This window comes from Bidens hawaiensis, unplaced genomic scaffold, assembly GCF_021521415.1.
Source record: "Bidens hawaiensis isolate Kalapana, Puna unplaced genomic scaffold, B.hawaiensis_p1.1 tig00012834_1, whole genome shotgun sequence".
NCBI classification, from domain to species: Eukaryota; Viridiplantae; Streptophyta; class Magnoliopsida; order Asterales; family Asteraceae; genus Bidens; species Bidens hawaiensis.
In genome coordinates, this window is record NW_027492070.1 from 325530 (window position 1) to 349711 (window position 24182).

Here is a 24182-nt window from a genome sequence, read left to right on the forward strand (position 1 = left end):
GAAGAAAAGAAAATGGGTCAAAAAAGAAATAAAATGGACAACTTTAGTGATTTTGGGGGTGTTTGGGAATTGGGTTTGGGATTAGGTTGTTAAAGTTGGGATTAGGTTGTTAAAGTTTATGATTCGGTCGGTATCCGTTTGATTCATTATGGTATAGGTATGCTATTAACACATGGTATAGGGACCGGAAGATAAAACTCAAGAAATAAAGTTGTGATAGGATATTGATTCAGTGCGTGACGGAAAAGAACGAAAAATATCAGTTAGTTATATTTGACCTGTTCGATTTTGAAGAAATTTTAATCGAAAGGTAGATAAAAATAAGGACAGCACAAGGGTGTATTTGGAACTTTTTTGAGACGTTATGTTATTTTATTAGAATAACAAGAAAGGTAAACAACGTCAACTTATAAAAAAAGAAATAAAGGAACTACATGTGGGGTGGCTTTAATAACATGTATGTTTGTGCTTCAATTACTTATGTATCACTTATTAGACCACCTGCTATGGGGCGCGGTGGGGTGGTCTTTCTGGGCGCTGTGGGCGCGGAACACCGCCGTGGGGCGCGGTTGGAACGTGGGCGCCAACAATCCGGTCGTTGCAACGGCCGGCGCGGATGAAGAAATTTGATGGGCCCCCTCCCTTCAAATTAGATGGAGTCCAACAAGATCTGGTCAACATGGTATTGGGTGGTGGTGGCGTGACGGAATTCGACGCCGGAGTCGTTGCAAGGGATGTGGAGGTGGCCGTCGGAGTCGGTGGTGAGGCGGCCGACGAGGGGCAGGAATTGAGAGAGGGTTTTAGAGAGAGAAAGCTTCAAGAGAGGGTGTGAGTTTGCGAAGGATGTGGAGGTGGCCGTCGGAGTCGGCCGGCGATGATGATGATGATGATGATGATGATGATGATGAACAGTGTGTGGTTGAGGTTAGGTGAAGTGAAGGGTGAGAATTTTAAGTTATTTATATTTATATAAATTTCTAAAAAAAACAAAAAAAATAAGGGCTTCGAAGTCCCCGCACCATAGAGGGCATCTTTGGGGTGGGGCTTCCAGTGCCCACGTGACGCTGACGTGGCACTGGGGAGGGGCTTCGAAGCCCCTCACCATAGAGGATGGCCTTAGACTATACGCTATGGGGCGGGGTTGGCTGAGATGGCATGGGGTGATGGGAGCGAAACACCGCCGTAGGGCGCGGTTGTTCCTTGGGCGCCGTTGATTCCAGCGTTCAAACGGCCGGCGCGCTTGGTGGGGTTTTGGTGCCCCCCCCCCAACTTTCATTTTGAACGGCTAGTTTTTTAAAAAAAAAAACTAATTATTTTATTATAAATACTAACTCATTTTATCATTCTATACACAAACAAATACAAAATACTATCAAATTTCAAAACAAAAAACTCTCAACTCTCTACCATGAATCCTTTCTCAAATTTCACCGGCTCGAGCTCAAACCCAAACCCAAACCCAAACCAGAACACGAGCTCGAGCTCAAACCCTAACCAAAACCCGAACACCAACCCAAACCCGTGGGATCCGTCTCAAAGGTGGTGGGCTAGTTTACTCGCAAACAATGACCCTACCAACCCTTACTTTGCCAACTAGCATGTAACCGCAATGCCTCCAAACGATATGTTTTATCGAATGTCAATGTCGTTTATGCCTCCGCCACCCCAAACCCAAGTTGTGGAAACCCAAATTCCCGAAAGCCAAGTCGACGAACCCCAAGTTCGTTGCAAGTGAAGCCATAAAAAGAAGGTTGTTGCCGTTCAAACACCAACCAAATTGTACGACAGGAAGAAGTGGGAAGATGATGAGGAAGCGGCGTTGGCGCAAGCGTGGATCGACTCATCCGGAGACTCGGTGTTAGGTGACGGTAAACGCACCGCGATATTTCGGGCAGAAATACGTGATAAGTTTTTTGAGATAACGGGTCAAGGTCGCTAACGCGGGGATGATTCCGTCTCCAACAAATGGAAGGCAATGGTTTTAAAAATGAACCACTTCTCCACAATTCACACTCACCTTAATAACAACACAAAAAGCGGCACGAACGACGCCGACCTTCTTGAGGCTATGTTGAAACAATACAAGGGCCTTCATGGTCACCACTTCGGCATGGCGATGTTTGAAATTTGGAAGAAATGCACGAGCTCGCCAAAGTGGTATCCGATCCCGACATCTTCACCGCGACCGTTCAAACGGTCAAAAACAACGTCTACTTTGGCCGATCAATCGCCGTCTCAAGCTGCGTCGGATGCTCGTTCTCAGTTTAACTTAAACGAGAGTGATCCCGATTTTCTTTTTGATGAACCGGATGAGTTGCCACGTCCGGTAGGAAGAGAAAGGGCCAAGGCGGCGGCTAGAGGCGGGGGGTCTTCGTCTAGAACGGCATCCTCGATGAGTTCCTACGACGAGCGCGCTGTTTGACAACTTGGAGCTTGCACTTAAAGAGTTTCGCGAGGAAAAAAAAACACTCGAAAGAGGAACTCAAGATAATACACGAAGAAAGAAAAACGATGCATGCGGAATACAAAGCCATGCATGAAGAAAGAAAGGAGGCTAAATCAGAACGACAACGAGAGAATGACTTCAAGCTCCTCGCAAAGGATCTCTTGCATCTAAATCCGGCCACGCGGGCGTTTTTGGAGAAAAAGAAAGAAAAGATAATGGCAAAATACGCAAACGAGGACTCGGACGCCGAAAATTAGTTGTATTTTTTTTTTTCTATTTGTATGTTTTTTTTATGTATTTTAGTTTAATTAAGTTTGATTTTTATTATTTAGGTTTTTATATTAAGTTTGTTAGTTTTATTAAATTAAAAAAGAAAAAAAAATTAAGGGGCTTCGAAGCCCCGTCACCATTGAGGGGCATCTTTGGGGTGGGGCTTTGAAGCCCCCTAGTGCACACGTGGCGCTGGGGAGGGGTTTCGAAGCCCCTCACCATAGTGGCCAGTCTGATGACTTGGTTTCGAGAAAATTTATATCAAGACGTTGATAAAATTTGGCACGTTGCAATGACAAACCCAAAATTTTATAAATAGGCTTGTAAACAAACCATATGTTTAGTGAACCGTACAATGAGAAGTTCGTTTATGTTTGTTTATTTAATAATCAAACAAACATGAGGACAATTTTTTTGTTAAACAGATGTATATAAACACATGTCTAGTTTGTTCAATTACGTTCATTTATGTTATAAGTTTACGTTTGTTAATATTTTTTAGGCCCAACACCTTCATGTTTACATTTTCTTATAGTAGGTTTTGGATCAATATTAATTGTTCGCCCATCTATGTTTAGTTATGTTCATCCGATTACGTTCATGAACTGTTTATTTCACTGTTAACTAATAAACATAAACGAACATTAACACGTTCATTTCTTAAGGAATGAATGTGAACAAGAAAACATGTTCATTAATTCCTCTTCTATCAATTGTTTTGATTAAAGTTTTTCAAAATACCCAATATATATTTATTCGATTTGTTTACATGCCTGTTTATAAATCTAGACCAGTAAATTTTGGTGTAATATGTTTAAGATCCAGTCTCATATTATAGTGATAAATAATCAGTAGTGACGTGCTTAAATTATCCATTACAAGTTTGGTGCAAATTGGGCCAAAATCAAACACACACTTCATGTACAAACTTATCCAAGGCCTTTTGCACCTAACAATATTTAATCTTACACGATAGAATCAAACACAATCAATGAGATTAATATGATGAGAGACGAATATCCTAGTTTGTATGAGTTTATTTATGGTCTCGTGTACATGTCACTTGCATGTGGCATGTCCCATAAGCACATAAATGTATTTTCTTCACAAAATGCATAGAAATTAAAAATATAGGGGAACTAATTCACAAATATAATATTTTGATGTTTCAAAACTCTGTATCGACAATTTTAACTGTAGTCACCCGACCAAGAAAGAATACCAACTCAACCGTCTTCACAATCACAAATTTGCACTTAAATTGTGGAGCAGAGAGGTGGGGATGGAACCATTCGTGATTCCCATTATGCCGTTGTTGGTGATCCCGACAACTACAACATTGGGAGATATTGACCTCCTAGTCTTTCTTTGAAGTATTCTTTTTGTATAATGTATTTTTTATCGTTAACAAACTGAAAATCATTTGTTTAACACCTCATGCATATTGTATATTACTGCCTTACAAAAACAAATCACTAAGATGCAAACGAATCAACATGTAAGGGAGGAGACACTAGGGATTCCTAAAACATGATGAAAGCTTATGGAAAACTAGGGGAAAACTAGTCTACTGGTGAAAATCATTCGTTAATTGGTTGATCCTTTACTGATATACCAGAGTTATTTGTCGGTGATCTCTTGGTAATTGTTTTACATAATTAGATGAAGTCTATGACTCTTATCCACATCATTTCTCACAAACCTTCACCAACATACTGTCGAGGTATCCTACCTTCATTGAGAGACCACCGATGGATAAATCCATCGTTGAAGGTACTCTGATTGGTAATGCTAACGCACTAAAACTAAACCTAGACTACTCAAACTTACACCAACCCAAATATGCAAACATATTATCATGAGTTTGTCCTAGGCGAACACTATCATGATTTCTACCTTGTGTGCCTGAACCTTTGTGGCCTAGCAAGTTCGCGATTTTATCTGCCTCTCATCACTTACATCTTGCATGATAAGAATGATTGAATGAAGAATGAAAAGGGGGGGGGGGGGGGGGGGGAGTTGAAGGGTGAGTGTGACGTGTTTATAAGGACATGCAACAAGTTGGAAGAATTCATACTTCCCACCAACTTATGGGAAGATTCTTAACTTCCTATAGACAAGAGAATTTACAGGAGTTACTTATATTATAATTTCACATTTTTTTTCAACTAAACAGGATATTAACCAAACTCACATAAGTAACCAAACTCCAGGGACAAAAATGTCACTTTACTTTGTTATAAATGATAAAATTACTCTAAAACAATAATAAATATTATAAACGAATAAAATGATTGGTTATTAGGATTGCTGTTCTTCTAAACCCGTAAACCGTAGTTAACAACTTAAACCAGATGTTTACTCAAAACAGTCATAACTAGTTCAGTTTGTAATCTAACAAAAGCCATAAATGATTTACCGTGAGAGTAAAATAACGTGATTTACACCAAAAAAAATTAAAGAAAAGTTTGTAATTTACATAAATCATAATAATAGCTATCTTTTTATTTAAAAAAAAAAGAAAAAGAAAGCAATATATTTAGGCTTGGGTTATACATACACCAGGGTAGCCTATACGAGTCGTATAGGCTCTATACGGCTCGTATAGGTACATGGTCAAGTCATTTTCAAGCAGAAGTGTCAGGTTTTATTCTTTTATATCGTATAGCCCCTATACGGCTCGTATAGGACTATATGACTCGTATAGGGTGTATTTGACTCGTATAGTTTTTTTTTCAATTTTAAAACTACAAAATATTAAAAGCAACACCCAGTTGGTTACAAAATAAAAATATACATAACAACATACGTACAACATGAGCGTTTCGGGGTAACGACTTTTTAGATGTGGTAATGCAATCCATTTTGGTTGACACGTATATGAGTTATGGTTTGAGAAAGAAAATATGATACCTGGTCTATACGGGTCGTATACTATCTATACGAGTCGTATAGACAAGAAAAGTAATTAAAAATCTCTGGTCAAAGTACATGCTGTATATACGAGTCGTATGTACCCTATACGGCTTGTTAGGTCAGACGAGTTACGTAGGCTATACGAGCTGGAAAATCTATACGGCTCGTATAGACTGCAAAAAGCTGCCACACTGACACGTCCGTACGCAGGTCAATAAATTAGGGCTATACGACTCGTATAGGCCTATACGAGCCATATAGCCTTATTCCTACACCAAGGGGCTGGTGTATGCATAGCATGACCCTATATTTAATATGAAGAAGGGGTAGTGAGGTGGCTGTGGGGTACATAAGAAAAGGAAGTAACGAAAACGGCCAGCAATCCAGCACGGGCTTGGGGACTGATGTGATTGCCTCACGACCAATATATATAATAACTCTTTTTTGTTATTTTTATTTTCTAAAAAATAGTTACTTAAATACCTTCATTTACTATACAAGTATACATATCAATTTTTAATTTTATACAAATAACAACATTTGAAAGTACAAGTTCATATGAGTATATGACAACTTTACGTAAATTAAACGTTAAAAATTAGTTAAAACTATGAGAGAATTGATATGTATAATCAAAGAGGAGGGACTAGGGAGTAATAAGATCTAACTCAATTTGCAGGGCCGTCTCGTGGGTAAGCTAAATGAATATTAATTATTTCATGGTTATAAACCGATCATGTCGTTTCAAACAAGAAATTGAATACATATTGTTTCACGGTTATAAAAGACCATGAATATTAATTATGTAAATATGACATATTATAGTGTTTCAAAAAAGAAAATATGAAAATTTCCTTTTGTAAATAAATTATTAGTTTATGTTTTCTTACACCGAATACTAACAAAGTTACAAGTTGGTCTGATTTTCATATATATATATAGAAGTTATAAATTAATGAGACACGTAGTTCATTAGCTCATGTCCTTTTACATTAGCGATTTGTCGGGTTTGCATGTTCGTATAACCCAACCCTTAGACGACCCTATTCGTTAATTGCATCAAAAGGGTGAATCATAACATGTAAATGTTTACGCAATGGGATTATAGGATAGCTATGTCGATTCATTTATCAAACTCAACAACTAATATAACTCAACTTGACTTTTAAACAAACACATTCGTCTTTATCTAATTAAAGACAATCTGAATTTGTAACTTTTAGCATTTAACTTTCAATAGTAATTTTAAAGAGGGCTTGTAAATGTAGATCAAGTCTACTCAAAAGACAAGTGAAAATATATCATTTATTGATGTATAAACTAAAGTATGAAAATTTTTACACAAGAATCAAAATTTTTTGGTGAAATTGTTAAAGAAACACAAGGGTGGCATGGTGGTCCAAAGGATTTTTCGAATGTGTAAATGTGAATGACTAAATGACGATAAGGATTCATGTGTTTGTGCCAATAAGGCAATCAATGTACAAATGGTTAAAATGGTATTTTACGTGGCCCAACATAGGGCATGTGGAGATAATGTCATTTCAAATTTGTGAACATCAAGTTTCAATAATCCCAAATGATATCAGAAAATCCCTTTCAGATTTGGTATGATATTATTGTTTATTTGGTATGATATCATTGTTGCTATGTGTAGTAAGGTTGTTTTCATAAGTCATAACAAAACAATATAGAATATTAAAAATATGTATATAAAATAGTGTTCAACCATTATGTTATTGTTTACAATACATATAGAAAAGTCGTAAAATCTTTTGTTTATGCGAGTACTTACTTTTAAGTAATTTATTTTTTATTAAGAGCTTATTTATAGATCATCATTTCTATAAACAATCAATATTTAAAAAAACACCATTATTAGTATTATATAAAAAAAGTTAAGAACTAATTTATAAATAATAACAAGTTTGATATACCCATTTAATAAATGCGAGGATTTATTGGAGTTGGTTGATCATATTTTAATATCTTGCTATGTTGCTTTGGTTATGTTGCATTTATTAGTCGTTGGTGCGGTATTCAATCGATATATGTATTCGGGGTAAAGACTCTACTAAAAATACATTTTCGCATAAAAGAACACGGCGGACAAAGGCGAGCAATCCAAATAATATACTCTCAGCATGTTGGTGTCTAGGGAATGCGATAAAGTATGTATTCAATTACTCACGGGTGTCAATTAGTAGTATCATTGAATCAAAGAGGACATAAAACGACTCTCGTTCTTATGGGTGAAAAATAGGGGTAAAATGGTTTGGGTTTGATCGGGAGATGTGATGCTCTTTCTCAATTTGAATAATTTGGGTTGTAGTTTTGTGTTTTAGGCTGTAATTGGGTGTAAACTTGGTGTTTTTTTATTACGACTAGTGACTTGCTAGTCTCGTTAATAAAATTCGATCGTTCAAGAAAAAAAAAAGGTAACCCCATTTAAGTTGAAGGGCTTTACAAACAAGTTCCTATTTAGATGTTAAAAGAGCCTATTTAGAAAGTGGCAATATTATGAAATTGTCACCACATCAATCTAAACGAGTTTCATTTTATGTTAAATCATTTCCCTCCATAAAAAATAGTTTTTTAACGAACGAATTTCACCTCAAGCAAGTTAACCATAGCTTGACCTAAACTTTCTTTTCATTTGATTGTGTCGGGCTTCATATTAGAGGTGTACAAAACCGGTTTGAAATCCAAACCGAACCGGTTTATAAACCGAATCGGTTTGGTCAACGACTGGTCAAAACCGGTTTGACTCAAACCGGTTCGGTTTATAAACCGGTTTAGAAGCAAGATAGGCCGGCCTGGTCACACCGGTTTGGTTTGGTTTATAAACCGGTTTAACCGGTTTCAAACCAGTTTTAACCAGTTTCAAACCGGTTTAAACCGGTTTTCAAACCAGTTTTTCCCAAACCGGTTCGGTTTTAAAACCGGTTTGATAGATTTGAAGGGGAACCGGTCCTGAAACTGACGGTTTGGGTCGGTTTGGAAACCGGTTCGGGTGAAACCGGTTTTTTTGTACACCTCTACTTCATATATCATATTTTCTATCGGTCAAGGATTAATGTGAACCAAACTTATACATGTGATATTGACACCCAATTTTGAGACTACAAAATTGGGGTCTCTTTAACATATGTTCATGTTCCAATTATCCTGTCTAATGTTACCTAACAAGTTTTAATGTAACTAGATCATTTAGTTATAATGATTAACGGGTTTGAAACGACCCAACTTAAAACAAAAATAAGTTTTGATTTTTCTAGATTTACGACGCCATCTTACAGATAATAATGTAATTATATTACACGTGTCGTGTAACCTATTTACATATTAAACAACACGCATTTATTAGTTATAAAAATATATATGTTGTGTTTGGGTTTAATATCCATCAACCATATTGATCATGTCGTGTCGTACTTGACCCGCTTAATAAAGAATAAAGAATGCTTATGTATACGTGTGTGGATCATTGATAGTTTTAGTAGAAGATAAGAGTGATTGATGGATGGGATTGGAAATGGTGTACGTAGGAAGCATGTGAATTTGTATGTCTATGCCACCCTTTTCTTTCATATCTATGTCTCTTCGTTTTCTCCATTTTAAAACTCTTTCTGGTGATCATATAAACCACCTGAAGAGATATTGACTACTCAAGATAAAGGTGATCAGTAATCCAAGTTCACTTGGAAGTCGTCCACTTTCATTTGTACAGGTAAACTGCTTTCTTCACTTTCATATATATATTTTGGTTTATCTTCACTTTGGTTGTACTCGTAAAAGTTTCTTTTTAGCGTTTACGTGTTACTTGTCTTACTTCAACATCTGGTGTGTATGTATATATAAAATGTAAAAGAAAGTGTAGAAAGGTCGGTTTGGGGCTCAAAACAAAGTTTTGGGTTTTGAAAACTGTTAAAAATTAAATCTGAATTTATCTTGTAACAAAATATCGATGATCAATTGATCATGCCACGATTCTTAATCCATCATATATGTTTTTAAAATTGTTACTTGATTTGACTTTACCTTTTTATTATATGATTCGACCCGAATTGAACTGAAAAATGTTATCACTTATAGCAATAGACAGTCAACCTTAAAATTTCCGATAATCCCATAAAAAAGGTTCTGGATCCTCGACTACCATTCTCATCCAAAATTTACGTGTTACTTGTCTTACTTCAACATCCGGCACTGTCTACAAGAAAATTTTTACATTATGTGCATATTATTTAACAAATTATTGATAAGCGTAATTAATCCTTTATGCTCATTCACATTCACATTCACATTCGGGTGTCCTTCGGATATACATAAAAAAGATTCAATATATGATTTTTCATGTAAGTTTAAAATATCCAATTTCTATATATTCAATTAATAATAATAATAAAAGATTCAATAAATATGATTTCTCATGTAAGTTTAAAATATCCAATTTCTATTTCATATACTCACATCCAATCTCATAGGGTAGCATATACACATGGCCTGTAGCAACTTTATTGTACACGCAAATAATAGTAGCATCTGCTTTCTATAATTTTATAACTATTTTAATATTCTTTTCTAAGTTCATTATTACAAATTCAGAAGTATATTGTCATATTATTGTTTCCATATATAGAAGATTGACATGAAGACACTACTACAAAACCAAAACAATCGCAAATTTAACAACCAGTTAACACAACTAACTGTCATAAAATTAACGATAAAAACATTTAATTAATTTGCGACATACTTGCGACCGCTGTATTAGTGAGAAAGATGATCATGTATCATAAATATTAAATTGTAAACAACTTTATAAAATAAACCATATTTAATTAGGTCACAAGTTTATTTAAAGTTAACTTTCACTTCTATAGTTTTTTAAAGTTTGGAACAAACCGACTTCTAAAATTAATAAAAAGAATCATTTATCCATTTTCTATAAAGAGAAGGTACTCTACCCTCAAATGAGCAGATTTAGGCTTTTCAATAATTTTATAGACAATTTTTCATATTAAATGTTACAACTGAAAGAATTAAATATATGACTGTATGTGATCCTAACTTTCATTATTTTGTCGTTGGAGTGTATATATTAATATAGTTATGACAGGGGACGGGCTCGTTTATTCGCTTGGTCTAAGTAGTGGAGTCGAGTACACTGATACACACGAGAAACCGCCTCCCTCTTTGTGTTTAATAGTTAGTATATGGATTTGTGTACTTTTAAGGTGACACTATCTTATTGGTTGATTGAGTGAGTTACATAGAAGGCTGAGATATTTATAATTACAAAAATCCAAAAATGAATAAATACCCATTTTGCCATTAGATAGGTAACTAATAGTCGCATATCTATTTTTAGTCATGATTTTTTTTGTCAACAATGATTTAATCTCATTTGATATGCTACATATGGATATGGTGTATAAGTTCAATATATACCTAGCTAATATTATTCACGTGCAAATAAAATATTCACTGTTTGTGACTAAAAATGTACTTTCATTCTCTATTTATATACACAGTTTCACGAATATATACTTTGTATGTTTACAGAAGACAAATTTAAAATGACTGATCAAGAAATTGCTACCAATGAGTGAATCCAACTTTTTTTTTTTGAAAAGCCAATATCAATAAAAACCAAAAGGACCATTACAAGAAGCAAAGGTCCAAGCCATACAAGGAAAACAAAAACAATATAAGAGAACAATTACAATGGAAAATTAACAAAATTAAACTTACACCACTTTTCCCAATCGAGGCCAGAACTTTTGCTTCGATACTTTACCCACAAAAAGGAAGCCGTTTTTATATTGTTCACCACTTTAGATTCTGAGAAGGGGACACCATCGAAAATGAGATCATTCCTTGATTTCCAAATCATCCAACACGTAACCGCTGAGATGGATTGAACTGCTAGACACTCTGCTTTATTTACTTAATGCTTACTTGGGAATTCGAACAACTCCTTTACCGAATCAAAGTTGGTCAAATTCGGTAGCTTAACCCATTCATGTATGATTGACCATACCCATTTAGTTGCGCTACAGTGAACAAAAAGATGTTCCGATGATTTCGCAAATACTCCACAAAACCTACAATTCTGATCCCCGAAAACAATGCCCCTGTATGACAGTGCTGAATTTGTTGCAATTCGATCCATTAATAGTTTCCATATAACGTGTTTTGTCTTTTAACGTATTTTCTCAAATTATCCTTACTTTGCAATTCGATTCATGTATGAGTGGATCCAACTGAAGGACACTTTTGTCTTTTAACGTATTTTCTCAAATTATCCTTACTTCTTTCGAAAATATTATGGTCCTCAAGTAAACCCTAAACATATTTTGCTTGTAAAATGATAAAACTACCCTTGTACTCTTAACACTCTCTCACTTCATGTTACCATCATCATATGTAGCCTCGAATCCTATAATATCTTTCACTCTGGTCGTGTACTTCAGTTCCTCAAAGTCTCATTATCCCCTTAAAAATTTGTATTTAATTTCTTTCACATATTTCAATTAGACATATTTATACACACCATCAAATCATATATCAAATTCAATATTTGCATGTTGATCATGTAGTGATCAAAATATGGAGTCAAACCAACATGCACAAAAGTCATCACCGGTTTTCCAACAAGTTCAAAGAGACATCCGAGGTTCACTTGAAGTATTCAACCCAACAACCTATGACACCACGTTCCGGTCACAACCGACGTGGCGAAGCTGGGCCGAGTCGCCACAAAACAACCCCGAACCGCCACAGTCAACGGAGGTCAACGTTAGCCTAGCAGCTTCTCATTCAGGGAGACTTCCAACTGATGAAATAAAGTCATGGATGGCTTTGAAAGATCCTAATTCGTATGATGCTCCGCTAGTGATGATGCCGCCCCAGTCGCCTTTGTTTGGTCAGAGTTCAAAAGCGACTGGGGCAGCCCCACTTTCCCCTGGTGGAATTGTGGGCGTGGCGGAGCAACGGGCGGCTGAGTGGGGGCTGGTTTTGAAAACGGATTCCGAGACGGGGAAACCGCAAGGGGTTAAAGTTAGAACCTCCAGTGAGGATCCGAATGCTAAACCGGGTGCTAATCGAAGGGATTCGGGTAACTCGGCTAAGAGTTCGAGTGATATTTCGGAAGAAGGATTAGGTAAATATTATTAAAGGTTCTGCTAAACGTACCTCATCCTAAATTGGGGTACGTTTAACCAATCCTTAATTATGAATTAAGGATTCTTATTGATCCAAAACCTATTCATGTCTATTTGAGAATTTTCTTTCTTTCTTTTTTTTTTTGTAAAAAAATGATTTAATTTTGTAATAAAGTGATTATTAATTTTAATCAAATTTGAATTAGAATGAGATATTTGATATATTTGAGTGAAAACAAAGATGTAGGTAAAGAAAAAGGCTTCCCAAGGGTTTCTGAGGACTTGAAGGATGCATTATCAACATTTCAACAAACATTTGTGGTTTCGGATGCCACAAGACCGGATTATCCGATATTGTACGCAAGTGCGGGATTCTTCAAGATGACGGGTTATACTTCTAAAGAAGTAATCGGTCGAAACTGGTAACGCTTCACAACTACTTTTGTTGTTATTCAGTTTATGGTTCAGGGTTTAGGGTTTAGAGATTGTATTCTCGTAAACGTCTTGGTCCAACATTTAAGCTTGGTTAACTCGGGTTGCAGCCGGTTCTTGCAAGGTGCAGACACAGACCCGGAAGATGTGGCTAAAATCAGGGAAGCTTTGCAAAAGGGTGCAACATATTGTGGCAGACTCCTCAATTACAAGAAAGACGGGTCCCCATTTTGGAACCTTCTCACTGTTTCTCCCATCAAAGATGAATCCGGCAACATCCTTAAATTCATCGGGTATGTTTCTTTTATTTGATTGTCAAAGGTTGAAAATATTCATCAAAACAGTCAAATTTTATAACAGGTTTTTGTTAGTTCATCCACTACAAAATGGTTGAGTATCGATCACTGACGACTCTGTCAAATATTGATCAGTGATACTTATTTGTATAGTAGTTATAAACTTATAATATATATAAACCGAGTTGGTTGTATTGATTTTGTAAAGTCAAATTTTTTTATTGTTATTGGGATAAGTGAATTCTTATACATCCATCCCTATAGGAGTCGGACGTTATAATTTTTCATTAGGTTCTAGCAAGAACAAAAAAAGCTAACTAAATCCATATAAAGTATATATTATCTTGACTCCGGTCCACATATGTAATATATGGATGGTTTTGATTAACTACGTTAAAATTTTACAAGATCTTTTTTGTCGATTTAAATATGAGGGCAAAAGGTTGAGTTCCTACAAATAAATACTTAATACGGCTTATAAAATAAATTGTGAAATTTAAATGCTTTTTGGGTCGTTTTAGGATTTGCGTTTATTCTCACCATTTTGAGTCCTTTTATAAACATATTGACCTGAAGATCATATCTTTGAATCTGATATTTCTTAAAATAAAAATAACTATTATACCTTTCTCTACTATGAAGATTTTTTTTGGTCCCGGGTTATGACCTCTTTTGATGTGTACACCTCAAGGGTAGGGTATTTTAGAGGATATATGTGGCATCTACCTTATATAGGTCATTTAATTTGATCATTTTAGATCTAGATACCATACACATTGTTTATCATCGGGTATATGATTGTGACACATGAATAAACCGTTAATATTTGTAACACATGGCCGATACCTCATATTCAATAGTTGATCCAGAGCAATTCTTGCTCTAGAGTCATGTCCTATCAAGTCCATCCCACCATAAATCAACATCATTTTGTCGTATAAAAGATTTATATCCAAAAACACTAGTTAACATACCCGCTAGCGTTATCTATTGACAACTAGCGCGAGGTGATTGACACGACGTGCTATCCAAACCAGATCCACCCGTACTCATAATTTTATCGAGTTCTTTTATATAATTCAAAAATTTTTGTTTTATTAGTTAAGGGGATGTGGGAGGGACATGGTGGTCCTATCTTTTATGGACCATTTGAACCACATTTGTGAGTGATGTTACAAGTGATTGGTATTGATGGCTTCATGGGCCAAGTATTTGGGTCTAGTCTTTGTTTCCCGTGTGGTTCTATTTGGTGCAACTACTTTTTGTTTCAACTTTATAATAATGTTTTTGTGACTATTTTGTTTTATCCTATTTACTGTTCCATTCACGTGATTGCCACGTGCACTTGATGTTTAGATGATCAATAAGTCCAGTAGTCTAGACTTGACTTGCAAATTATGATCACTAAACAAAACTAATGGGACTTTTGTACAGAAAAGCATATTATTACAACAAGAAACTTTCTTTTTTAACTGCGTGAGTTTAGTGACAGTGATGCCTCTCTCAAAGGGTCATAACAAGTTCGATCATAGATCAATTTGTTGAATTCGAACTTGAGAACCCCGGGAATAAAAAGCTTATGGAAAAACATACAATGGCATTAACATGGATAAAAAGCAACCTACTTTAGTTTTATAAATATTGTTGCAAATGGTTGAAAAAAACTGTCCGACAAACAATTGCGACAGTTCGTCTGGGCGCGGCCCATTTTAGTGTTGTGATATGAAATAAAACGTATGAAACTATATATATACCCTAGCAAAACCATCACGTATAATTAGCGACAAGGGTATTTTTCTAGGCCTGTAACTGCAAAAGGTTATTAGCGAGAATGGTATTTGTCTTCTCCAGATCTGAATGGTTGTCTGTTGTAAACTATTTTGCGACGATTTTGTTTGCTGGAAACTGTCTATCGCGACAGCTTGTCACTTGCTTTTGCAAACTGTTTTACGAAGACTTTGTTGAAAGCAGATTTGCGACGACTTTTTCGTTGAAAACATTTTGCGACAGTTTTGTTTGTCGAAGCTATTGCGCGACGATTTTGTTTGTCGAAAATGGTTTGTGACAACTTGTCCGTTGCAAGCTGTCTATAGCGACAACTTGTCCTTTGCTTTTGCCCTTTTTAAGATAGTTCGATACAACAAATAAATGTAAAATTAAATTACTCTAATACAAACTTAATTATACATTTGATCTTGTTATTGAATAGCACATCTGGTTATATTCCGTTATTTTTGTGTTCTATATGTAGAATGCTGGTGGAGGTGAGCAAGCATACGGAAGGAACAAAAGAGAAACTGCTACGCCCTAACGGGTTGCCTGAATCCTTGATTCGATACGATGGTACATCTTTAAACTTCTGGCTATAATTATATTGAAAAAAAAGTGTATACATATTGATAGGGGTGTTCAGCATTCGAATCGGACTCGAATAACTCGAAATTCGATTCGACTCGCATTCGAATTTGACGGTTCGAATTCGATTTGTAGTCATTCGAATTCGATTGGGTTCGAACTCGATTTTAGTAATCGAATTTCGAATAATACAAATTTATAATCATAAATTCGTATTCGATTCGAATTCAAATTATACATTTTATTTTTATTATATATATACATACTTATGTAAAGATAAACTACATAAATCTTTTGAGTTATAGAGATTAACAATAGAAAGTTTATCATTTTGGTTAATAATTAATGTAATTGGATATTACCATTTTGAATATTTATGATGTGATAACTTTAAATGATTTATTTATTTCATAGACTTGTACTTTTTTGTTGTTAAAAAACTTAAATTTATAAAGGTTTTGAAATTGAAATATATTTTTTAACTGAATTCGAATCGATTCGAACTTCATTTTCGAATCAAATCGAATCGAATTTCGAATTTGCTATTCTAAATTCGAATCGAATCGAATCGAATTTGTTGAATCTATTTAGAATTCGAATCGAATTCGAATCCAGCTTCAAAATTTCAAAATTTGAATAATTAGATTTGAATAAATTCGAATATTCGAAATTCGATTCGTTGAACACCCCTACATATTGATATGTTAGATATGCAGTCAGTCGCTAATAAAATCTGTCGTTTGGTCGCCCCATAAACAAGTGTTTTATAATTTAGTAAATTTGTTTGATGAGATTTGATGGAAATCTTGCAGCCAGGCAAAAAGACATGGCAACTAGTTCGGTAGTCGAGCTAGTGGATGCGGTGAAACGACCTAGATCGTTTAGTGACCAAGACAAATCTGACGGTTTAAGTTTAGGCCGCAGAAAATCAGCAGAAACTATGCTTCCTCGGCCACCACCACCTAATAGACGAAACTCACACACCGGTGTCAGAACCATCACAATGATGCAGCCGATAGCCGAGCTCCAAGAAAAGAAGCCGAATAAAACAAAACGACTTTCTTTTATCAGGTACATAGAAATATCTTAAATAGTGAAAGTAGACCTAGGGGTGTTTTTTATTTGGTTTGAGTCCAAACAATCAGAAAACCAAAGCTAATCGAAACCAATAAAAGGCAAACATAATTAATCCTTGTACAGTACTTTAAATTAATTATATTAGTTACTTAAGAAAAAGTTATACCAAGTTAACTTATCCTTATGTAGTAAATTTTTTAACTAGTTACTTACAAAAAATATTATACCAAATTAACTTATCTTTATATATTACAAACTAGCTAGAGAATATTTATAAGTAAAGAAGTAATTTTATATTTTAGCTAAAAAAGTCAATTAGATGAAATTAAGTTGAAATCACTTTATTTGGTTATTTACACAAATCTGAACCAAATTCTTATTTGGTTCGGTTTTAATTATTACCAAATAAAATTAAAAACCGAACTAAAAATTGAACAGATGAAACGACTACACGTACCTGAATGTTATGTTTAATTTACATGATTTTGATTTAGGATTAAGAAGAAAAACCGAAAAAGTAGCGAAGAATTTGATGATAGATTTGATGGAGACGTTAACATTCAGGATACTGATGGTGAGGGTGACGATGAGGATGATTTTGAGGATAAAAAGGATTATTCGAGGCCGGAAAGTTTAGACGACAAAGTACGAAAGAAGGAAATGAGAAAGGGTATCGATTTAGCGACAACGCTTGAACGTATTGAGAAAAACTTTGTCATTACTGATCCACGACTTCCCGATAATCCCATTGTAAGTCTTGCACCTTTATTATTAGAAGAAAATCATTAATGATAATTTCTTTGCTAAATAGACAAAAAAATTAGTTCAATGTTAATGATGTTAACAATGAAAGTACTGTCGCAAATCGCGATTAAAAAACTGCTGTTAATTAGCGACAGAGTTCTATAGCTAATCTAACAACAGTGTTTTGTCGCAAAGTTAGCGACGACAGTTTTGGCAAAAATTTTTGGCTAGACTTTTACGATGGTATGGCCGTCACAAACAACTTTGTATATAGTACAATTTACCACGTTTAACAAAATAAAAATTTTCTAAAATTTTAACGATCTTCATCACTAGATTTTTGCATCCGATAGCTTCTTAGAGTTGACTGAGTATAGTCGTGAAGAAATCCTGGGAAGAAATTGCAGGTACATTGAATTTATTTATTTATATTTAATTAATTTCAGTTGCTATTGTATGATCTAATATACCTAATACAATTGTACTTTGAAACAATGCAAAACTATATGCTATTAACTCCTAATAAGGAAAAGCAAAATGCTTTTAGTGACTAAATAGCGACAAAACTAGATACCTAAATAAAACAATTTTGCAAGTACATTACTATTTGTGTATTTAACCCTTCAGTTATATTTACTAAAGGTTTCTTCAAGGGCCTGAAACTGATCCGTCAACCGTGAAGAAAATCAGAGAAGCAATCGATAACCAAACAGAGGTTACCGTACAACTTATCAATTATACGAAAACCGGTATATGAACTTAGATATACAAATACAATGTCTATCTTTGAACTTTTGCTGCTAAATCTATTTTGTGACAATTAATCAGGCAAAAAGTTTTGGAACCTGTTTCATCTTCAACCTATGCGTGATCAAAAGGTACGATTCAAGAGAAACGCGCAAAAATTGTATCATTAGATTATGTAAAGTTCGCACAACAATAACCAAGTTTTAACTAAAGTTACTAGACCTTTTTGTTACTTTGAACTTACTCTTTCTTTAAAGTGTAGCAATTTTTAAAATAACCTAAATGGAACATATGAGGCTTCAGTGAACAAAAAGTTAATTAAACAGTACTAAATTTCATAATTACAAAATTTAAGTCAAATTATGACAAAAATATATTACTAAATAATAATCAAGATTTATATATGTTTCATACAGGTCAATTAATTTTAAAAATTTTAAAATTATAAAAGAAAGTTGATTGACTTTAGAGAAAAAAAACTTCAAGTGACACTAGAGAAATGAAACTTGGTTACTATTATGTGACATTTCCGTAATTTTAAACTCGTCCTCAAGAAGATAAATATAATGACGTATGCGCTTTTTTGTGTAGGGAGAAGTACAATACTTCATTGGGGTACAATTAGATGGAAGTCAACATGTTGAGCCATTAGAAAATTGTATCCCTGAAACTACTGCTAAAGATGGTGCAATTCTGGTAATTATAATTTTCAAGGTTATACTTATTGCTGTATTCGTAGACATGTTAATAAAGTATCGCGTTTTGTCCATTTTAGGTGAAAGAGACCGCTGAAAACATCGATGAAGCTGTACGAGAACTTCCAGATGCTAATATGGTAACAAGAAAAGCACATTTTCAATTTATTCGCGTGTAAAAACATATAATTGATGTGAATTTTATCATATTATACAGTCCCCGAATGATCTATGGGCGAAACATTCGAATAGGGTTCACCCAAAGCCTCATAGAAGGGAGACATCAGCATGGAAGGCCATTTTAAAGGTAACATAATCTTAAAATGTGTTAGACTTTTAAAATTACATGTTCATTTGATAAACATAATGATTTGATTTGCGGTTTTTGTAGGTCATTGAGAGCGGAGAAGAGTTGGGATTGAAGCATTTTAGGCCCGTAAAGCCTCTTGGGTCTGGTGATACGGGTAATGTTCATTTGGTCGAGTTATGTGGAACAGGGGAATTTTTCGCGATGAAAGCAATGGACAAAAGTGTCATGATAAACCGAAACAAGGTAAAAACATAGAATTTGTTCTTTTGGTCGCAAAAAAAAAACAACTTTGTGACATAAACGTCGTCATAAATTAAATAGGTGCATAGAGCATGTGCGGAAAGAGAGATCCTTGATGTCTTGGACCATCCTTTTCTTCCAGCATTATACGCTTCGTTTCAGGTTATTTGCGACAGTTTTCATAGTTTTTATCTTTCATGTGTTAAAAACATTGTCAAGGTTACATTTTTCTAAGAATTCTTTAGCTTACAGACATCTCATAAATTCGTAACAAATGGTAATCTTTGCAGACACCAACTCATGTTTGTTTGATCACTGATTATTGTCCCGGTGGAGAACTGTTTATGGTTCTAGACAGGCAACCGATGAAGGTCTTGAAGGAAGACGCTGTGAGGTAAACAAATTGAAGTTGAGCTAGATTTGATGATTGGTCACTATATATTATATCAAACTTTTTGAAGCTACACTAAAGAAATTAATCTTCTGTTGTGACTAAATTGTTGTGTGACCAAAGGCTGAAAATTGGTAGTCACCAATAGTGACCAAATACAAAAGTTGGTCACCAATAAGTCGCTAAGTCTTTTGTCGCTAATGAAGATTTTTGCGTATAGCGTGATTAACTAAAGCCAAAATAAATTGCTTCTTCTTCTTTACTTCAGGTTCTATGCTGCGGAGGTACTTGTGGCGTTAGAATACCTTCATTGTCAAGGTAGACCATAGTGTATTATCATTTGCATGTGAAATGAAACATGAACTTTCATTTTGCGACCAAACAACGGACATATGAACTATATGTACCAATATGAACTGTTCTCTAAAGCCGATATATATTGAATCTTAAATTGGCAATGCAGGTATAATATACAGAGATCTAAAGCCAGAAAATGTATTGATACAAACCAACGGACATATAGCGTTGACAGATTTTGATCTTTCTTGCTTGACATCTTGCAACCCTCAGGTATCGCTAATCCCTCTTTGGTTTTAGTTTCTAACGTAATTATTCGGTTTAAAACTGATTAGACGAAAGCCGAAACTGAATTGGTAATTCAGTTTTTGGTTATGTTTTTTTTATTTTTTTTTATTTTGAGTGAAAAATTTTAAAACCAAATAAAATGAAACAAAAAAACAGAAAACCGGACATTTGACATTAGCAGCCGAATTTGGAACTAAACTAGCGACTTATATATAGTCGCAAATTAGCGACTAATTAAATAGCACTCCGTCACTAATGCTCGGTTTTTAAGTAGTGAAATTATATTCTCACCACAATATAGTTACAACTCTTTCACATGCCAAACTAAATATTACAAGATACACAAAATTATTATAATTGACTTTGCTACTAGAAGCTGAAAAGAATCATTAGAACTAATCTAGATTGTGTTTTATTAATTTACTATACAATTAAGTTCTATTTTCTTTATTTCAGCTATTAATTCCTGAAGTAAGTGACAAGAAGAAGAAAAAGAGAAAGCATAAAAAGGGTCAACAACCTCCAATATTCATGGCCGAACCGGTTCGGGCCTCAAATTCGTTCGTGGGAACCGAAGAGTATATTGCACCGGTTCGTGTGGTTATCATTTTCCTAACTTTCCTGTTAAGTTTACAATAATTTTAAGATGTTTTATTTACTTTCACAGGAGATTATAAGTGGTGTTGGACACTCTAGTGCAGTAGATTGGTGGGCTTTTGGTATATTTCTACTTTTGTATATATTTTTGGTTAGATTTGTATAGTTTTATAAAACTTGCAACATCTTGGTTGTGGTTTTAGGTATTCTTCTATACGAAATGTTTTATGGGTACACGCCGTTTAGAGGGAAGACGAGGCAAAGAACGTTTGCTAACGTTCTTCATAAGGATCTTAAGTTTTCTGGTAGCATATCGGTATGTCTTTTTCTTATACGTGCGCTCTTATTGTGAACTTGTCACTAACAAAACAAACAATATTGATTGGTATGAGGGGTCGGATGTTAAAAAATGTTTTGCATACTGTCCATTTGTCACCTCTAGTGTTTTCATGTCTTAATATATTAAAAGGACCTATGATAACAAAATTAGTCTAAAAGCATTTTGGATGTAATGCAGGTATGCCTTCCAGCCAAACAGTTGATCTATAGATTGTTGCATAGAGATCCCAAGAACCGCTTGGGTTCACGAGAAGGTGCGAGTGAAGTTAAACGACACCACTTCTTTCGTGGTGTCAATTGGGCTTTAGTTCGGTGTCAGGTAATTAGACAACATGGATCCCCCATACGCGTTTAAAAACCGAGTTAATTAAATTGTAACATACATTTTATTTGAATGATTTCAGACCCCTCCTAATCTGGAGACTCCTGTGTTTGGAGTAGATGAAAATGGAAAAGTCAAAGAGGTTGACCTTGGACTTGAAGACTTGGTGAATAATGTTTTCTGAGATTTGTGGAAGCATTTTGTGTGTATTAACCTTTGCTTAATTTTATTTCTAAATGACACTCAAACAAGGGTTCAAATTGTGAATTTTGTATTCTTGGTATTTTTAGTTTGTAATTCATAGCTTAAACAAATAAATGAAAGCAATAATGTAATCTTTTGTATTTTTTTGGCTTTTTCATATTAACAAGTAATCGAACCCACGCATTGCTGCGGGCCGAGTTGATGCCATGCTTAGTTTGTGTTAGAGGTGTTCATATAGTCATTTGTTTATTGGAGCAGCCATGTCAGTAAGTTGGCCGGAACTTAGTTTTATATACATACGTACAATGTTAAGTGCAAATTCAGTACTGATCTTAATTTGCATCATATATATACTCATGGTTAGCCAAATTGTATATTTTTTCAAAAACAGGTTGTGACTTCATTCGATGGTTAAAAGGCCCTAGAGTTTTTGTACCCTAAACCCTACAGATATGTAGCCATCAAGTTTACATGTAAACATCCCAAGCAGTTAGAATACCAAACAATTAAAAAAGTTGAAATGTCACAAACTTAAATTGAACCCAACATCACAGCAGCATAACGTTAACAAAGACAATAAATAACACAATAACAAAAAATTAACACCTCATCTGAAAGGAAAATCGGAAAGGGGGCTCAGATAATAAATATCATCACAGCCTTAAAGCCTCTGAAATGACTGGTTGATGTGCTTAAAACAGTCAATTAAATATTAACTAAATTAACAAGTAATAAAAACTAGACTTAAGACTCAACTACACAAAACACGGGCAAGTGAACCGGTCAATTGTACTAAAGCTAAGTAAGTCCGGAATATCGAACCCACAGGACTCTATAAATTACGTAATTAACTAATTAGACTCGACTTACGACACGACTATTTATTATTAATGTTTAAAGGGGGATTTTTAAACTAATATTAAACTAAGATTAAACTAAGAAAGTAAATAAACAAGTTAACGAGAAACGAGCAACTAAACACAAGATTGAAACCAATCAGAGAAGGAATCTACCTAGGTAAGAATCCCATGCATCAACAATCATCAAGCAATGGACAAATAACATGATTATGGAAACTGATTTCTAAACGTGTTCATCTAACTAACCCTAAGGACCTTTGACTGAATCAAATGAAATCCCAAAGAACAATTATTAGATTATTAAGCAATCAGTTGAATTGATTTCCGCAAAGTCATCAATTAGGGTTAATTAATAGTATCTAAAGCAAGCAATCTTACGAAACACTAAACCCTAAATAACTTGATAAACTAACATGACATCATGAACATGGATCAACACAATAAGCAAGAATATTGTCACTACTATCCTAGCATGCAATTGACCAAGACACATGAACAACTCCTCACCTTACAGCTATTGGAATTTAGTAAAACATTTAAAACCTTAACCAACTACCAACAAGCTTCTATGATCTAATGGGCCCATTTAATCACAATAATCAAAACACCAAGTAATGATTTAAATATAAACCCTAAATCTAAAGAACACAATCAAAAGATAAAAGATCTATGTGAAGCTATAATTAACAATCAATCAAGATAATAAACATTCATATGCATCGTGAAAGCAAAATCAAGTCTTTTACTATTAAATCAACAAACCATAATCAAAGCATAAGTCCAAAGCAAGAATCAAGTCTCAAACATGTTCATTCAAACCTAGATAGACATGAAGTCTAGCCTAGAATCATTATTAAAAACAATCCTAAACAAGTCTTAAAAACAAAAAGGAAAGACATCAAGAATAATGAACAAGGAACGAAAGTTAGAGCGATAAAACCCTTTGCGATTGATCCTCGAACACCCGGATGAAAGCTCTCTCGATCCTCCTTAGTTCCTAGCTTTAAATCACTTTCAAAACCTTGGAAAAACTCTTGAAATCGGCTGCCAAAAAGCTTCGGATCGGCTAGGGAATGAAGATGTTTATATAAGCGAGAATGGGCTTGGGCTTGCAATTTTTGGCTGACCAGAAGGCCTAGGCGCCCGGCCTAGGCATCCTAGGCATTTGCCTAGGCACGGCGCGGCGC

General features: G+C 34.7%; 1 protein-coding gene across 1 annotated transcript; it reads left to right on the forward strand.

Moving 5' to 3' along the window:
- The first annotated feature begins 12060 nt into the window (after positions 1-12060).
- LOC143542367 (phototropin-1-like) lies at positions 12061-22275 on the forward strand. Its single transcript, XM_077034968.1, has 22 exons — positions 12061-12800; positions 13043-13223; positions 13344-13526; positions 15781-15872; positions 16697-16955; positions 17456-17711; positions 18042-18112; positions 18348-18454; positions 18534-18583; positions 19044-19148; positions 19228-19287; positions 19365-19454; positions 19539-19700; positions 19779-19859; positions 19988-20091; positions 20357-20406; positions 20552-20658; positions 21130-21264; positions 21341-21392; positions 21474-21586; positions 21788-21928; positions 22014-22275. The coding sequence occupies exons 1-22, from the start codon at positions 12248-12250 to the stop codon at positions 22113-22115; spliced, it is 3054 nt and encodes a 1017-aa protein (XP_076891083.1). The 5' UTR covers positions 12061-12247; the 3' UTR covers positions 22116-22275.
- The last annotated feature ends 1907 nt before the right edge of the window (positions 22276-24182 follow it).